This window comes from Pseudonaja textilis, chromosome 5 (assembly GCF_049901715.1).
Source record: "Pseudonaja textilis isolate UNSWEBS1 chromosome 5, rPseTex1.2, whole genome shotgun sequence".
NCBI lineage: Eukaryota > Metazoa > Chordata > Lepidosauria > Squamata > Elapidae > Pseudonaja > Pseudonaja textilis.
The window spans coordinates 74,139,535-74,157,269 of NC_141994.1; the positions used below are offsets into that span (position 1 = coordinate 74,139,535).

Here is a 17,735-nt window from a genome sequence, read left to right on the forward strand (position 1 = left end):
GGTGGAAGGAAAGAGAAGGAGAGGGTGACCACCAGCAGAGAAATTAGGGTTACGATTGCAGGGAAGTTGGAAACAGTGAGAATGTGGACGACAGCATCTTTGGGAGACTTAAAGGTCCTGTACAAAGTTAGTACCCAGCCCCATCCTAGAAGCTTTAAATACTTTGGGATATACTAAAAAGGCAGAATATTATATTTCCCCCTGTTGGAAGCTGATACCCACCCCTCTCCAAGGAAAATGAAATATTTTGGGGTATACTAAAAAAAAAAAAAAAAGGCAGAATATTTCCCCTAAAAAGAAAAGCAGAGAGGCACAAACTCACCTCAGAAGCAGAAACTCAGCCCCCCTCCACCCCCAACCTTCGCTAATGGACCGTTACTCTGGCCTGGGCCAGCCTATTCTACATAACAAAGACCTACTCCAGGTGGAGCCCTAATAGGAATTGCCCAAAGCCTTTTTCATGACATCATCATCCAGCAAAGGCGCAACCAAGCCCGGGACTCAGGACAGCCTATCGAGTTGCCCCTGCGTGGCCCCATGGGAGCCTGACAACCAATCAGAAGACAAGCTCCAATTCAAATCCCAACCGAGGGCATAAAACCCAGGCGCTCTCGGCATTTCTGCCCCCCTTTTTTTTTCCACCCAGGAGCACCAAGCCATGGGGTCCTGCTGTCCACCATTAAACCATGTTTCCAAACAGCCTCCATTGTTTTCAGGGTCTTTCTCCCCAATTGGAACTGAATCCAGATGGACATTTCTTCCAACAAGGCCAAAAGACCTCCAGCTCCAAGATGGTGGGATTCAGACGTGACCCTCCAGATTGGATTCTCTAGCAAGCAGGGCTCACTGCATTGCACAACATTCCTAAGGACCTTCCATCGGCAAACTTCAACCAAACCTACCTCAGACAAACTTGACCCTCACGTGGCCCCGTGGGAATCTGACGATCGAATACTTGTTCTTGAGCAGGAACAGGAAGTTTAAGTGCAAAGCTCAAGAGAAGGTATAAATACACCCCCCCACACACACACACTCTCAGCTGCAGCAGAACCATGGGCTTGGTGGTTCTGCTTCATCAATAAATGGACTCTTTTTGCAATCAGCCTCCAGCCTCCATTTTGTCTCCAGTGCCTTTCTCTCAGCTTGGAACTGAACCGGATGGATATTTCTTTCAACAGCCCAGTTGGGAGACAGGTAGATCCTCCTGGAGAAAGATCTATCCATGTAGTAATCTCATTAATTTAGGGATCTTCAAAGATGGCCACTTTAAAACTTGTGGACTTCAACTCCCAGAATTCTTCCCAGAATTAATAGATAAGCTAGGATAGACCTATGGCGGATTGTTTTTCACCCATGGTAACTGCAACAAGATTATTATGCAAAGATGGAAAAAAACCACTGTCATTTATCCACAATGGGGAATAATTGGAGAAAAGGGCAAAATTCGAATAGATGGCAAAATGGACTTACTTGATTCGGGAAAATAACTCCATTTGCAAATGACCGGAAAACCTTCACGGACTTTTTGCTGAAAAAAAAAAATATTGTGATTTATGCATTGAGTGATTAGAAAGTGTAGAGAGCATGATATTCCTATACAGAGCCCTGGTATCCCTATAAAGGGAGTGCTCAACTTACAACAGTTCGTTTAATGACCGTGCAAAGTAACAGCGGTACTGAAAAAAAGTGACTTATGGGGTTTTTTCTCCCCCCACTCACAATTATGACCTCTGCAGCTTCTCCACAATCATGGGAATCAGAATTCAGAAGCTTGGTAACCGATTTGTATTTATGGAAACAAATCGACCCAAAACTAGAAGGAAATTTCCTGGCAGAGGTAACAATTAACCAGTGGAACAGCTTGCCACTAGAAGTTGTCGGTTATCCATCCCTGGAGGTTTTCAAGAAGAGACTGGACAGCCGTTTGTGTGACACGATACCGGATCTTCTGCTCAAGCGGGGGTTGGACTAGAAGACCTCTGATATCCCTCCCAGCTCGGTTACTCTGTAATATATGCTATAATAATATATTAGTTTTATAGTATTGTTTATTTATTGATCACATTTTAAAACCACCCATCTCTCTCAAAGAGGAACTCCAGACGGAATAAAAAATAAAATATCAAAAACTCCAAACAAACAAAAAAATGGTACAATTTGAAATAGAGGCGAGGATGGTTCAAAGTCAACATTCCATAGCAATTCAAGTGAATTTTTTCCTCCCAGGAAATCGGTATTACTCTTCACAGGACAGCCTTCCTGGAGTCTGCAGTCCAGAGCGTTGGACTACACAGTGCACAGCCCTGCACATCTGGAAGATATAATTCGTCTAATCACACGCCCTGATTTTTTTAGGGTGATTTTTTTTTTTAGGGGACGTGCATGTTCAGAAGCGTGAGATTTTGGAAGAAATTCTTGCTTTTCTTGTCGAAAAGTGGGCCGCTCCCTTCCTTTGACCCGAGTTGCAATTTGTTCTCAAAAGTCCCTTCCTTCAATTTCTTCCTCTTTATCGTGACCGTTCCTTGTTTCTATTCAAGTTAAGTTTCGTTTTCATGTATTTTTATTATTTTTGGTATCTCCTGGCTCGAGCAAAACTGCTTCTCCCTGTAATTGCTTCTTCCCTTATGGGCAACCTCTGCTGGCAGATGCTTGTGGTTTTAGTTCTGTCCAATAATCCTAATTCCTCCCACAGACACACAAGGAAGTCTGTGTTTTTTTTCCCTTTTGCAAAGCTGCAGCCAAATTCAAGACCTTCCGTGCTGGGAGAGGCCTAAAACTCTTTAGCGAAACGGAGGCTTGAGAATTCCTTTCCAGCACAAGAGGCAAAAATGGACTCTTAATAATATTTAATACATCTTTTTTTTTTAATGTATGCACCGAGCTGAAACATTTTTTGTATTCTGTCTTTCCAGGAAATGCCCGTGCTAAGTTTCAAAATTCAGGGTTTAACGACCACCGAGGAGAACAAGTTTTGGGCTGCTTTAAACAAGTTTTTGGTAAATTGAGTTTTATTATCCCAGTTGCTAAACGAGTTTTATCCCAATTTATGACCTCTTTTGCCACAGTTAAGTGAATTGCTTCAGTGATTAAGTTAGCAGCACGATTGTTAAACGAATCTGGCTTCCCCATAGACTCTAATTTACAGGTTAAGAGTTGGAAGCAGGAGACCTTGCAAATGGCAGTGCAATCTCTTCTTGAAAGTCTCAAGGGACACCGCAACTGTCATAAACATGAGTCAGTTGCCAAGTGGCTGAATTTTGATCACGTGCCCGTGGGGATGCTACCATTCTCCTTTCCTTTCATCAGACTATACTTTTAATTTAATGCTAATGGCAGATGTGTAACGGGTTAAATACCAAGAAAAATTCCCTTTCTGCTTCCCCCGCTTTCTATAGTGTAGTGAAAAGTTTCGTGGTCTCTTTTGAAGAATTTCAGAATAACCAAGCATTCTCAGCAATTAAATCTCAATTCCTGTTCCTGTGAAACTTCCTTTCTGCCAAGCACATCTGGAACTGTAGCCAAAGGACAAATTTTGCTAACCCTGAAAAATCATCTATCTCAAACCTATTATGACCCAAGACTGAGAAACAGAAGAAAATTCATTGCAGGTAGTCCTTGAATTAAAATAGCTCATTTAGTGACCATTCAAAGTTACAATGGCACTGAAAAAAAATTGAAGACAAACCGTTTCCATAACTCAGGAGTAAAAATTACTCATATAATCCACTAGAGGTCCCCCCCAAAAATTGATCTTTCGTACTGTATCAAGACTGAGTTAAATGACACGCACTAGGGGGATAATTGACGTCACTACAAATTGTTTATTTTGTGAGGTTTATGTGAATTCTGTCGCTCCCAGGGGATTTTTAGCCACACTGCAGTATTTAGAGGAAAAAGAAACAGGAATTTTCTCTCAGGGTGGAGAAAAACAAGGAATGTAATCTAAAAGATCTTTACAGGAGACTAGATCATAGATTTCTAGGACTGGAAGGGGCCCCAGAGGTCTTCTAGTCCGGGGGTCGCCAATCTTTTGGACCTCCGGGACCCCCAAAGTCATAATTTTAAATCCCGCGGACCAGAGACCCTGGAAAAATCCTCAAAAAAAAGTCTGCGGGAAAATTCCCCACCCCGTTTTCCTACCGATCGATCGTTCTTTATTTGGGATCGCAGGATACCATCTCCAGCTCTGTTCTCAGAGGGAGAGAGAGAGAGAGAGAGAGAGAGAGAGAGAGAGAGAGAGAGACTTTTGGCTTCATGCAAGGAAAGCAGCAGAAGCTGCAGAAGTCTTTCTTTCTCTCCCCAAAACTCTGCCAGAAATGAGTTTTTGCCGGCACAGCCTCTTGGAGCGTGACACCTTGCAGAGTCCCAAAGAGATTTCCTTGAGAAAAAAAACAGAAAACCAAAATTGCTCCTTCTCGGTGTCAATATCCAATCGCGGGGCAGGGAAAGGGCTTCTCCAGCCTGTTGGGAATTTCAGACCTGTAGAAAAGGGAGCCCCCACCCCTCAAGAACGAGCCAAGACCATAGTGGGTGTGCATTCTGGGCTCCGTAGTCCTTACTTGCACTCAAGGGTTGGAGAAGCATTGAAGCATTTCAATATGTATTTTTTTTAATGTTTGTTTTAATGCAAAACAAATGGAAGATGGATTGTTTGCATTTAAGCACAAATTTATTTTTTATAATTTTATAAAATTTATAAAATTTATAAATGTATAAATTTATGCATTCAGGAAAGGCTGATCGGTCAGGAAGCTAAGAATGACCAAAAAAAAAAAAATCCAAATCCAGCCAAATTTGGCCAAAGACTCTCCCTGTTGAACTTCGGCCCGCCCTCGCGCCACCAAAGATGGCCGAAGAGGCGCGGCTTCAACTTCCCTCCTAGGGAATTCTGGGAGTTGAAGTCCCCGCCTCTACAAATCTGGCCGACGTGGTGGGCGGGAGGGGAAAAAAACCGCTCGCACCTAAGGTGACCCGGCCCGCACCCGTGCGCATGCGTGGAGAGCCGCTTTTAAACCTCCCCCACCAAGTCCGCCCTTCCCGCCTCTCAGCCTGTGAGCTCACTTCCGGCGAGCGCGTGCAGCCGACCGGAGGCTTTTGGGAGAGGGGAAACATCCGCCGCCCCAACCGGAAGTCCCTCCGCCGCGGCCTTCCCCTTTTCGGCCCTGGAACCGGCGAAGCGTGCCGTCGTGAGGGGAGGCGGGAGGCCACGCTCGGGGCTCCAGTCGTCTCGCGCCCCCCCCTCCCCACCCCACGTCGTCTCCTCAACCGGGCCTCGGAGGCCTGAGTCGCGCCAAGGCCGGAACTCGGGCGCGCGGGGCGTGGTTTCCGGAGGGAGCGCCTTCCGGGTGGCTCCGGCGCGCTTCCGTCTCCTCCCGCAGCAGCAGCAGCGGCGGCGGCGGCGGTGGCTCGCTTCCTTCCCGCTAACAGACTCGGCGATGGCCGCGGAGGCTTGAGGGCCAGGAGGCGGCGGCGGCGGCAGCGGCATGGATCCTGTCGGGCCCGGCGGGGGCGCCGGCGGGAAGCCGAGCTTGCAGATGGTCTACCAGGCCGTGCAGGCGCTCTACCACGACCCGGACCCCAGCGGCAAGGAGCGCGCCAGCCTCTGGCTCGGGGAGCTGCAGCGCTCGGTGAGGGAGGCCCAAGCAGCCTCGGGGGCCCCGGGGAGGGGAAGGGAGCGGGAAGCGCGGCCCGAGTTGCCTCCGCCCCGGGGGGGAGGGGAGAAGGGAGGGGCTCGCCTCTTGCCAAGGGCCCCTCTTGTGGGATAGGGGGCTTCTCTCCCCCAGAGGGCCGGGGTGGGTGGCCGGGTGGGGGGCGGTCGCCTTCTCCCCTTCCTCTAAGGAGGGGAGGGGAGAAGAGAAGAGAAGGACGGGGGTCTCCCCCTCTGGTTAAATGGGGAGGGAGGCTGGGGTCTCTTTGCAACAGGCGGGGCCCTCCAATCCAGATCCCTTCAGAGAGGGGCTCATTTTGAGGTAGGGGGCTTCCCTCCCCAAGAGGATCAGGCTGGGGGGTCGCCTGTTGCAACGGGAACCCAGGCCTGTCCCCCCCTCCTCTAGTTAAAAGGGGAGGAGGAGGGTCCCTTTGCAAATTCTTGATCCCTGTCGTTGAAGGAGGGGAGGGGAGAAATACGAGGGTCTCCCCTCCTCTGGTTAAATGAGGAGGGGGCCTTTGCAACAGGCGAGCTCCTCCATTCCCCATCCCAATCTCCCCACTTTCAGAAGGGGCTTCCTTTTTGGGGTGGGGGCTTCTCCCCCAGAGGATCTGGGTGGCTGAGGGCGGGGGGTCTCCTGTTGCAACGGGACCCCAGGCCTCCTCTTTCTCCCCTTCCTCATTTGGGGAGGGGAGAAAGATGAGGGCCTCCCCTCCCCTGGTTAAATGGGGAGGAGGAGGGTCACTAGGGCCCCTTTGCAAAAGGTGACCCCCTTGCATTCTTGATCCCCTCCTCCTCCTTTCAGAGGGGCCTCCTTTGGGGGGCTTCTCTAGAGGATGTGGGGGGGTGGGAGCGGGTTGCCTTCTTCTCCCCTTCCTCATTTAAGGAGTGGAGGGGAGACCCTCATCCATGTTTAAATGAGGGGGCGCTGGAGGGCTTTTGGGGTCGGTGGATGGGATGACCTATTGCAAAGCGATCCCGGCCTCCTCCCCTTCCCCTTCCTCATTTAAGGGGAGAAGGATGAGGGTCTCCCCCTCCCCTGGTTAAATGAGGAGGGGGCCTGGGGTCCCTTTGCAACAGGCGACTCCTCCACTCACCCACCCCGATCCTCTAGGCAAGAGAAGCCCCCACCCCAAAAGGAGGGAGCGGGGAGGATGGGGAATAGAGGGGCTCGCCTTTTGCAAAAGGACCCCTATTTGACCAGGGGAGGGGAGGCCCTCCTCCTTCTCCCCTCCCCTCCTTAAATGTAGAAGGGGAGAAGGAAGAGGCCTGGGGTCCCTTTGCAACAGACAACTCTCTCCATTCCCCCATCCTGCGCCCCCTTTCAGAGGGGGCCTCCTTTTGGGGTGGGGGCTTCTCTTGCCTAGCAGATTGGGGTGAGTGGGTGGGATGGGCCCCTGAGCCCCCCCTTCTCCCTCCTCTCCGTATTTAAATAGGGGAAGGTCTCTCCTGACCTAGTAAAATGCAGAGGGGGAGACCTGGGATCCATTTGCAATAGGGATACCCCAAAAGGAAACCCCCCCTCTGATGGGGGGGCGTCTCCTGTTGCAAAGGCCTCCATCCCCTCCTCCTCCCCTCCCCTCCCCTCCTCAAAGGCTGAGAATGTGGACTCCAGTCCCTTTGCAAATAAGCGACCCCCCCTCTGTCCCCCATCTCGCTGGCCCCCCACTCAATCCCCTTGGGGGAAATCCTCACCCCAAAGGAAGCCCCCGAAAGGGGCTCACCCCACAAGAGTGGGTAAAGGGAGAGGCCCGCCTGGCCATCTCCCCCCACCACTCCAGAGTTTCTCTGGTAAGCACGGGGGGGGGGGAGGGAATAAGAGGGGGGTGTCTCTCGCCTTGGCACTCCAAATCGTCCCTCCCAGAGCTGTTGGGGGACCCCCACTCACCCCCCTTTTCCAGCCCTTTTTGTGAACATGCAGAAAGGGAGAGGCGAGCTGGGAAAACCTTGGCCCCGCTTGCATAGCAGGGTCAACGTGTGAGCAGCTCCACCCGGCGGAAAAGCCGCGTGGAACATAAAAATAATAAAATCCATCCCCCGAAAACTTTGCCGTTGTTGCGCAACGGGCAGCAACTCCTCCAGGTTTGGAAAGTGAAAGCTTGATCGCCTTGAGGCAAGGAAGCCAGCCAATGAAGAAGAAAGGACGGGCTTTCCCGCGAATGTTTCTTTCTTTTTTTCTTATCTTTCTAGTTGCAACTTTTTCCACCCCTCTAAAATGCAACTTTTTATTTTATTTTATTTTATTTTTCGTTTAAGAAGTGCAGCTCCTAGTTTGTGTTGTGACATGATGCAACTCCAGGCCTGCCAGGAATGAACTATTTTTTTTTCCCCCCAGGGGATTCATTTGGAAAAGACCAGAGTCTCTTCTGCTTTTGGGGGGGTGGTGGGGGCTGTTAATGTAGCTTTGAGCAGGCCAGAGCTTCCTGATTGGGAGTTGGGAGCGAGGATGACCTTCCTCCGCTTCACCAGAGCTCTTGGAATTGTATTTGCTTTTCTGGCTGGCAGAGATAGTGAAAGTCTCCCTTAACTTTTGTGCTTCCCTGGACGGTGTGGTCTGGCACCGTAGTTGCGGTGTTCGTTTTGGGGGTGCTTGGATGGTTTGGATCTAATGAAACCTCAGACTGTCTGGGAAGGAATTGTTTCAATTAGAAGAGACTCTCGGTAGCTCAGGGTTGAAAGGTTGGGGTCCTTCGTGGTCTCTGAGCTTGGTGGGTTTCTTGGAGACGTTTTCATGACCCAGCGAGGGAACATCATCAGGGCTGGGATGGAAGGAGGAGAAGGAGGACTACTACTTTGAGGTCCTTGGTGTTCTCTGAATTTGACTATTGTCTTGCAGGCGTTTCATAGCCCAACTAGGGAGCATCATCAGTGCTAGAACGGAGTGGAGTTTGTGGAGGAGGAGGAGGAGGACTATTGGGTCCTTGATGGTCTCTGAGCTTAGTGGCTTTCTTGCAGACGTTGTGTAGCCCAACTAGGGAACATCATCAGTGCTGGGAATGAGGGAGGAGAAGAAGTTCTTTGAGGTCCTTGGTGCCCCCTGAGCTTGGTTGTTTCCTTGCAGACGTTTCATGACCCAACTAGGGAACACCATCAGTGCTGGGAGAGAGAGGGGTGGAGGAGGAAGACGACTTCTTTGAGGTCCTTGGTGCTCTATGAGCTCGATTATTTTGGAGGAGAAAAGGAAGGAAGGAGGCAGGTGGGGAAGGACGAGAATTGTGCTTGCTGCTCTCTCAGCTTGGTGATTATATCCTTGCAGACGTTTCACGACCCAGCTAGGGAACGTCATCAGTGCTAGAAGGGAACAGAATTTGCAGAGAGGAGGAGGAGGAGAAGGATTGTGGGGTCCTTGATGGTCTCTGAGTTTTTCTTTGCTTTTTTTCTTCATTCCCTTCATTTCCTCCAACTAAGTAACTTCAGAATTGTTTCCTATTGCTTGTAGTTTGAAGGGATAACATACAATTGTATCTCCTGCTTCTAAGCCACGGTCCCTGGTGACCTTCTATCTATATAGTAACAGGAAAAGTCACTTTGTATACGAATATTTGTAGATTCACATCCATTCTTGAGAATGGCCAGCCTTTGCCATATTTCTACTTTATTACTATAGGTCTTCGGAAATCATATACAAAGAGGGTGGGTTTCAGGCAGCTTGCTTCTCTGGAAATCTGTATTTTCAGTGTTGTTTTTTTTTGAGGTTGATGTGCCATGCATGTTGATGTATCAGGTTCTTGGCATATTTCTTGGGAAGTTTCCTTTATTTCGTTGGATTCCGTATTTGTTAGATTTATGTCCGATCCCTCAGTCCTAAATGATTGGAATTGAAGTCTTTTTTCCTCTTAACAGAATAGAATAGAATTCTTTTATTGGCCAAGTGTGGTTGGACACACAAGGAAATTGTCTTGGTGCAAATGCTCTCAGTGTACATAAAAGAAAAGAGACATTCGTCAAGAATCATCAGGTACAACACTTAATAATAGTCAGAGGGTACAGTAGGAATAGGAATAGAATAGAATTCTTGATTGGCCAAGTGTGATTAGACAAGGAATTTGTCTCCAGATGCATAATCTCTCATTTGTCAGAGTCAAGAATCATCAGGTGCAACACTTAATGATAGTCATAGGGTACAATCAACAATCAAATCATACTAGGAAACAGTCCATATAAATCGTACTGATACAAGTGACAAAGTTGCACTCCTACAGTCACAAGTGGGAGGCGATGGGAGATAAGGAGCAATGAGAAGGTTAATAGTGATAGTAGTGCAGGCTTTGTAAATAGTTGGGTAGTGTTGAGGGAATTACTTGATGGCGTTTGGGGAAAACCTGTCCTTGTGTCTAGTTGTTCTGGTGTGCAGGGCTCTGTAGCGTCGTTTTGAGGGTGGGAGTTGAAACAGTTTATGTCCGGGATGTGAGGGGTCCGTAGATATTTTCACAGTCCTCTTTTGGACTCATGAAGGATACAGGTCCTCCATGGAAGGCAGGTTGGTAGCAATTATTGTTTCTGCAATCCTAATTCCTCTCCGGAGTCCGTGTCTGTCCTGTTGGGTTGCAGAACCGAACCAGACAGTGATAAGAGGTGCAGATGACAGACTCCATAATTCCTCTGTAGAACTGGATCAGCAGCTCCTTTGGGTAGTTTGAGCTCTCTGAATTGGCGCAGAAAGAACATTCTTTGTTGGCCTTTTTTGATAATGCTTTTGATGTTAGGTGTCCATTTTAGGTCTTGTGAGATAATAGAACCTAGAAATTTGAAGGTCTCTACTCTTGATACTGTGCCGTCTAGGATTCTGCAACCACAGCGTGTAAGGCGGTTTAGGCTGAGAGCTAAAAGTCACCCAATGATGATCTGTGCCTGAAGCCAAGATCTAAACCTAAGATTTCTCCAGGGAAGTGGGAAAGCCAGATTCACTTAATGACCGAGTCACTGGCTTAACAGTGGCAGTGACTGATTCGCTTGTCGAACGTGGCAAGCAAAGTCGTGACTCACTTAGTCTCACTTAGCAGCATAAATCTGGGGCTCAATTGTCGTAAGTCGAGGACCACCTGGAACACAGCGAAGTTTTCCTTAGTGCTGTCTGGAGTCTTTAACTACTGCCATATTTATTTACCTACTGCAGGTAGTCCTCAACTTAAAGCAGTTCCCTTAGTGACGGTTTGAAGTTACATTGGCGTTTTTTGGGGGGGAAGCGACGTACGACCATTCCCCCCCCCCCGACTGTTGAAGCCTCTCCGTGATTTGCATTCAGACACTCGACAACTGATTCACTTTTACGACGGTCTCTGGGTCACGTAACCCCCTTTTCTCCACCTTCTGGCCAGCCAAGTTGACGGGGGTGGGGTAGGATGTGTATGACCAGATTCACTTAACGAAAGGGTTACTCACTGAACAGAAGGCAGTGGTTCCCGGAACAAACGCAGCCGCCCCCCTGTCCCCCCCAATGTCGTAACACAAGGCCGAGCTCACTTGACTGATTTCTCACTTTGCAGCATAAATCTTGGGCTCCATTGTGGTCGTAAGTCAAGGACTCCCTGTATTGAGAGAATGAGACAGAACAGTCAACCCCATGGAACAGAAGTTGCTGTCAGAAGTTGTGGAAGCTTCATCCCTGGAGGCTTTCGCGAAGAAAATAATAACAACAATAGAATAACAGTTGGAAGGGACCTGACTGCCTTCTGTCACAAATGGTGTGGGGTCTCCTACTTGGGCGTGAGGGTTGGACTAGATGACCTACAGGGTCCCTTCCAACCCTGTTGTTCTGTTACTCAGAAGTTGTGGGAGCTTCATCCTGGGAAGCTTTCAAGAGCTCTATTCTATTCCTATTTTCTACTCTATTCCATATTCTATTCTATATTCTACGTTCTATATTGTATTGTATATTCTATTCTATTCCTATTTTCTATATTCTATATGTTCCATATTGTATTATATATTCTATTGTTTTCTATTTTCTACTTTATATATCCTGTATTCTATATTTTATGTTCTATTCTATAATGTATTATACTATTCTATTCCTATTTTCTATATTCTATATTCTATTCCATATTGTATTATATATTCTATTCCTATTTTCTACTCTATTCTATATTCTATTCTATTCTATTCTAGTCCATTCCATTCCATTATTCTGTTCTGTCCTCTATTTCTATTCTATTCTATTCTATTTTCTATTCTATTCTATTCTATTTTCTATTCTATTCTATTTTCTATTTTATTCTATTTTCTATTTTATTCTATTTTCTATTCTGTTCTGTTCTATTCTATTCTATTCTATTCTATTCTATTCTATTTTATTATATTATATTCCTAGAGACTGCCTTCTGTCAGAAACAGTGTAGGGTCTCTTGCTTGGGCGATGGGGGAGAGGGTTGGACCAGATGACCTCCAAGGTCCCTTCCAGTTCCCTTAATTTGGATACCGTTGCACCGGAGAGTAATTCTCGAGGGGCGTTTGTGCTTTGACATTGCAAAAGCAAGCAGGACCCGCGTGAGCCTCAGAGTTCAATGCCACGGGTTGTGTGTGTGTGTGTGTGTGTGCGCTTCTCCCAGGGAAAAAAAGAAAACCCGGAGCGAAGGATTGGATGCAAAAACGGCTCTTTGCAGGCGCCTCGCCCCCAGGGCTGGGCAGGGCAGGGCGCCCCTTTGGCACAGGGAAAACCTGCCCCGGTTTGTGTCCCCGGTCCTGCCAAGAGCTCGTTTCTGGAAAAAGCACCAGGCAGGCAGCGAAGCAGTTGCAAGTTGGCGGGTCGGCCGTGGCTGCCAAGGGCCAAGAGATTCTCACGAGGGAATCCCTGCGGCTTGTCACTCTTCCTTTCCTGCGGGATCCCTGCTCCGGGTGCAGGCAAGATCTTTGGGGGGATCCCTCGAAGGGAAAGTGGCAAGGGGCGCGGGGTCACTTTTTGACATCTCTTCTTCGGGGAGTTGTCGGTCTTTTTCTGAGAAAATTCGGGCAGACCTTGGCAACAGCCGTCTGTTTAGCGACCGAAACTACGAAACGGCACTGGAAAAAGCGACTTAACGTCCGGAGTTTCACACACACACACACACACACACACACACACACACACACCTATGACCGTGGCTGCATCAGACCACCAAAATGTGGATGCTCGGCAACTGACTCGTGTTTGTGACGGTTTTGCGGGAAGCCAGATTCACTGAACCAGCGTTTGCGAGATTGAGCAATGCAGGGATTCCCTTAACGTTAACCAAGGCAAGAAAGGCGTTAGAGCGGGGCGAAAATTCACTTCACAAACGTTTCACTTAGCAACAGAAATGCTAGCTCAATTGTGGCTGTAAGTTAAGGACTGCACATATTCTGATAGATTCAAAGAGTGGCATCTCTCTCTTTCCCTTTCTGTTTCTTTTTCTCCCCGTTGCACACTCGTTCTCTCCCCCACCCTCTCTCTTTCTTAGTTTCTGTCTTGCTCTGTCTCTTTCTTTTTCTCTGTCCCTATCTTTCTCCCTGTTGCTTTCTCTCTCTCTCTCTCTCTCCTTCTGTCTCTGTCTCTTTCTCTCCCATCACACACACTCTTTCTGTGTGTCTCTCTCTTTCTCTCTGTGTCCTTCTGTCTCTCTCTGCCTCTTTCTCTACGTATCACACTCTCTCTTTCTGTGTGTCTCTCTCCTCCTCCTCTCTCTCTCTCTCTCTCTCTCTCTCTGTGTGTGTGTCCTGTCTCTCTCTCTCTGTCTCTCTCTCTGTCTCTTTCTCCCTATCACACTCTCTCTTTCTGTGTGTCTCTCTCCTCCTCTCTCTGTGTCCTTCTGTCTCTCTCTCTCTCTTTCTCTCCCTATCACACTCTCTCTTTCTGTGTCTCTCTCTCCTCTCTCTCTCTCTCTCTCTCTCTCTGTGTGTGTCCTGTCTCTCTCTCTGTCTCTCTCTGTGTCTCTCTCTCTGTGTCTCTTTCTCCCTATCACACTCTCTCTTTCTGTGTGTCTCTCTCCTCCTCTCTCTGTGTCCTTCTGTCTCTCTCTCTCTCTTTCTCTCCCTATCACACTCTCTCTTTCTGTGTCTCTCTCTCCTCCTCTCTCTCTCTCTCTCTCTCTCTCTCTCTGTGTGTCCTGTCTCTCTCTCTCTGTCTCTCTCTCTCTGTCTCTCTCTGTGTCTCTTTCTCCCTATCACACTCTCTCTTTCTGTGTGTCTCTCTCCTCCTCTCTCTGTGTCCTTCTGTCTCTCTCTCTCTCTTTCTCTCCCTATCACACTCTCTCTTTCTGTGTCTCTCTCTCCTCCTCTCTCTCTCTCTCTCTCTCTCTGTGTCCTTCTGTCTCTTTCTCTCTCTCTTTCCCCCACTCCATTGCTCTCAGTCTCTCTCTCTGTCCATATGTAGGCATGAATGAAAGGAAGGTTATCGAGGTTTTAAACCACACCAGGTGTGGGGTTAATTCCCCCCCCCCACCATCCTGTCTGACCATTTTCCCTCGTCCCCTTTCGTGGCCCTTTGCCTTCCTCCCCGTGAGACGTTGGCCGTCAGAATTCGCAAAACAACAGCAACCCCAAAACAACCTCTGCTGGGGAAAACGAGCACGAATTGTTCTTTGATCCCAGCAGTTTAAAAAGGTTTAGATTTATATATGTGTGTGTGTGTGTGTGTGTGTGTGTGTGTGTGTGTATATATATATGTATGTATGTGTATATATGTGTATATGTGTATGTGTGTGTATGTGTGTGATATATATATATATATATATATATATATATATATATATATATATATATATATATATATGTGGTGTCAGGCTGGAAGCAGCGAGCGCTTTAGTTTCATTTCCTCTCTTTGCTGGGGGAAGCCCTTTGGGTTCACGGCTGTGCCTTTTGCTTTCCTCCAAAGCAAAAGAAGAGGTGGAACTCAACGGCCCATCATTCTGGGCCAGCCAGGTGTGGAGGTGAAACTCTCCTCCTCCTCCTCCCCTTACAGCTGTGGGAGATGAAGGGAGGCGCCTGGTTGGCACCCAGGGCTGTTTTCCCTGGTCCAACCTGAAAATCCCCCCAGGCCTTGCCAGCCCTGGTGCACTTTGCAAATCTTCTCCGCTTTCTCCCTCCCTCCCTCCCTCTTTCTCCTCCCTCCCTCTCCTCCTTCCCTCTTTCTCCTCCCCCCTTTCTCCCTTCCTTCTTTTTTCCTTCTCCTTTTGTTTCCTTCCTCCCTCTTTTCCCCTTATCCTTCCTTCCCCCTTCCTCCCTTCCTTCTTTCTCTCATCCCTCTGTTTCCTTCTGTCCTTCCTCTTTTCCTTTCCTTCCCTTTTCCTTCTCTCATTCTTCTGTTTCCATCCTTCCTCTCTTTCTCATCCTTCCTTTCCCTCTTTCTCCTTTCCTTTCTTTTTCCTTCTCTCATCCTTCTGTTTCCTTTCTTGTTCTCTTTTTCCCTTATCCTTCCTTCCCCTCTTTTTTCTTTCTTTCCTTCTATCCTTCTGTTTCCTTCCATCCTTCCTCTTTTTTCCCTTTTTCCTTCTTCCTTTCTCTTTCCTTCCCTTTTCTCTCATCCTTCTGTTTCCATCCTTCCTCCTTTTTTCTTATCCTTCCTTTCTCTCTTTCTCCTTTCCTTTCTTTTTCATTCATTCGTTCCTCTCTTTTTCCTTCTACCTTCTTTTTTCCTTCTCTCTTCCCCTCTTTCTCTTTTCCTTTCTTTTTCCTTCTATCCTCTCTTTTTCCTTCTACCTTCCTTTTTCCTTCTCTCTTCCCCTCTTTCTCTTTTCCTTTCTTTTTCCTTCTTTCCTTCCCCCTTCCCTCGCTTCCCCCCACATATCTTGTGGACAGAGACACCCAAAGGCATCGATCGCTCTGTGAGAAATATTAAACCGCGAGGTCGGAGAAGAGAGACGCAGAAACTCCAGGCTGTTTATTACTTTCTCTCTCAGGGACACAGAGATGCTGTCATTTCGGAATTAAGCCTGGCGGATTGACCGGCCCGAGTGTCTCGGGACGTTAAAGGATGATTGCTGTGTCTGGTGCAGCGACGGAGGGTCAAACTGTTGGGAAACACCATCCCAAGAGTCTCTGCCTCCATTACGTTTCCAAGTCCTTTCATGTCTCTTCAAACGAACCTCGCTTGGAGAGTTCTGATGCCAGCCCCCCAAAAACCATGACAGGTGGTTTATAACCGGGGTCACTAACCTTTTGGACCTCAGAGACCCCCAAGGTCATGATTTTAAATCTTGCAGACCAGAGACCCTGGGAAAATCCCCCCAAAAAGTCTGCAGGAAAATCCCTCACCCCATTTTTCTACCGATCGATCGTTCTTTATTTGGGATCGCAGGAGACAGTCTCCAGCTCCGTTCTCAGAGGGAGAGAGGGAGGGAGAGACTTTGGGCTTCATGCAAGGAAAGCAGCAGAAGCCGCAGAAGTCTTTCTTTCTCTCCCCCCAAACTCCGCCAGAAACGAGTCTTTGCAGCCTCTTGGAGCAGGAGGCCTTGCAGGGTCCCAAAGACTCATTTCTGGAAGAGTTTGGGGGAGAGAAAGAAAGACTTTGGCTGCTTTCCTTGCGTGCAGCCAAAAGCAGAAGAAAGAAGCGGAAAGAAGCAGCCGGTGGCCAGGCCAGGCGCCTGGGGTGAGTGGGGCAAGTTACCCCCCCTCCGCCCTTTCTCCCCTCTCCTCACTTCCTTGTGTTGTTTGCAATTCAAGAGACACAAGCCTTGTGTTCCCGTGGGCCATGTGAGCAGCGCATCCTTGTGTTCCAGCGCAGCCTGGATTAATTGCTTTGGGAGGGACATTTCTCTATGGACCACCAACATTTTCTCATGGACCACCAGCGGTCCCCGGCCCACTAGTTGGCAACCGCTGGTTTATAAAACAAAAGATTTTCACTGCCCTGTTAAAAGAGATCCGGCTGGGTGAGTTCGGCCTGTCCAAGGCAGCTGTTTGGGACCCTGTTTACTCCCGGGTGCCGTTAATCCTCTCATCCAGGACCTGGTGTAAAGTTGACTTGGTGGATCGGTTTTCAGGGGCCGTGCGAAGAGCCATCTTGAGTTCTCTGCAGTGTTTATGGCCAGTAAGCAGCAACCCCCTTGGAGCTAGGAGATAATTTGCAAGCAGAGGTGAGGTTTAAAGGGTGCCTTTTGATTTTCCATCGGTGGGGGAAAAAAAAGGGTCAGGTTCTCCATTTAGGCAAGGAAAACCAAACGCACGGATATTAGAATAGGCGGTCCCAGTCGTTGTGAAAGGAGTCTTGGAGTTCTGCTGGACAGTCCCTTAAATCTGAGCCCGGAAGTTGTGCAGCGGCTGCCAAAAAAAGGCCAACGCAGTTCTAGGTTGCATTAACAGAGGGATGGAATCGAGGTTCACGTGAAGGGTTAATGCCGCTTTATAAGGCCTTGGTCAGGCCACGCCTGGGATATTGCATCCAGTTTTGGTTGCCACGTTATGTGAAAAAAGGATGTTGAGACTCTGGGAAGAGTGCAGAGAAGAGCAACGAAGAGGGGACCGGAGGATAAAATATAAGACGGACGCTTGTAGGAATTGGGTATGCCTGGTAAAGAATAGAGTGTAATTGGAATAGGAATAGAATAGAAAGAGAATAGAATAGAAAGAGAATAGAAAATAGGAATAGAATAGGAATAGGATAGAATAGAAATAGAATAGAATAGAATAGAATAGAATAGAATAGAATAGAATAGAATAGAATAAGGAAAGTATAAGGATAGAATAGAATAGGATAGAATAGAATAATAGAATATTGAAATAGAATAGAATAATAGTAAGAATAGAATGTAGGAATAGGAATAAAACAAGAATAGAATATTGAAATAGAATAATAATAGTAATAATAGAATAGAATGTTATAATTAAATGGAATGGAATAGGAATAGAATATAGAATAGAATAGAATAAGTGTAGAATAGAATAAAATAGAATAGAATAGAGTAGAATAGAATAGAACAGAATAGGATAGAATAGAGTAGAATAGAATAAATAGAATAAATAGAATGGAATGGAATAGAATAAATAGAATAGAATAGAGTAGAATAGAATAATAGAGTAGAATAGAATAAATTAGAATAGAATAGAGTAGAATAGGATAGAAAAGAATAGAATAAATAGACTAGAATAGAACAGGGTAGAGTAGAGTAGAATAGAATAGGCAGAATGGAGTGGAATG

At 47.4% G+C, this 17,735-nt stretch overlaps 1 protein-coding gene across 4 annotated transcripts in view; it reads left to right on the forward strand.

Moving 5' to 3' along the window:
* Window positions 1-5,364: 5,364 nt before the first annotated feature.
* TNPO3 (transportin 3) overlaps window positions 5,365-17,735 on the forward strand; it is a 58,700-nt gene continuing 46,329 nt past the window's right edge. For all 4 annotated transcript variants that reach the window (XM_087935387.1, XM_087935388.1, XM_087935389.1 and 1 more), the window contains exon 1: window positions 5,365-5,627. In XM_087935387.1, coding sequence (XP_087791513.1) covers window positions 5,484-5,627 — 144 coding nt within the window. In that variant the 5' untranslated portion in view covers window positions 5,365-5,483. The remainder of the gene's footprint in view (window positions 5,628-17,735) is intronic.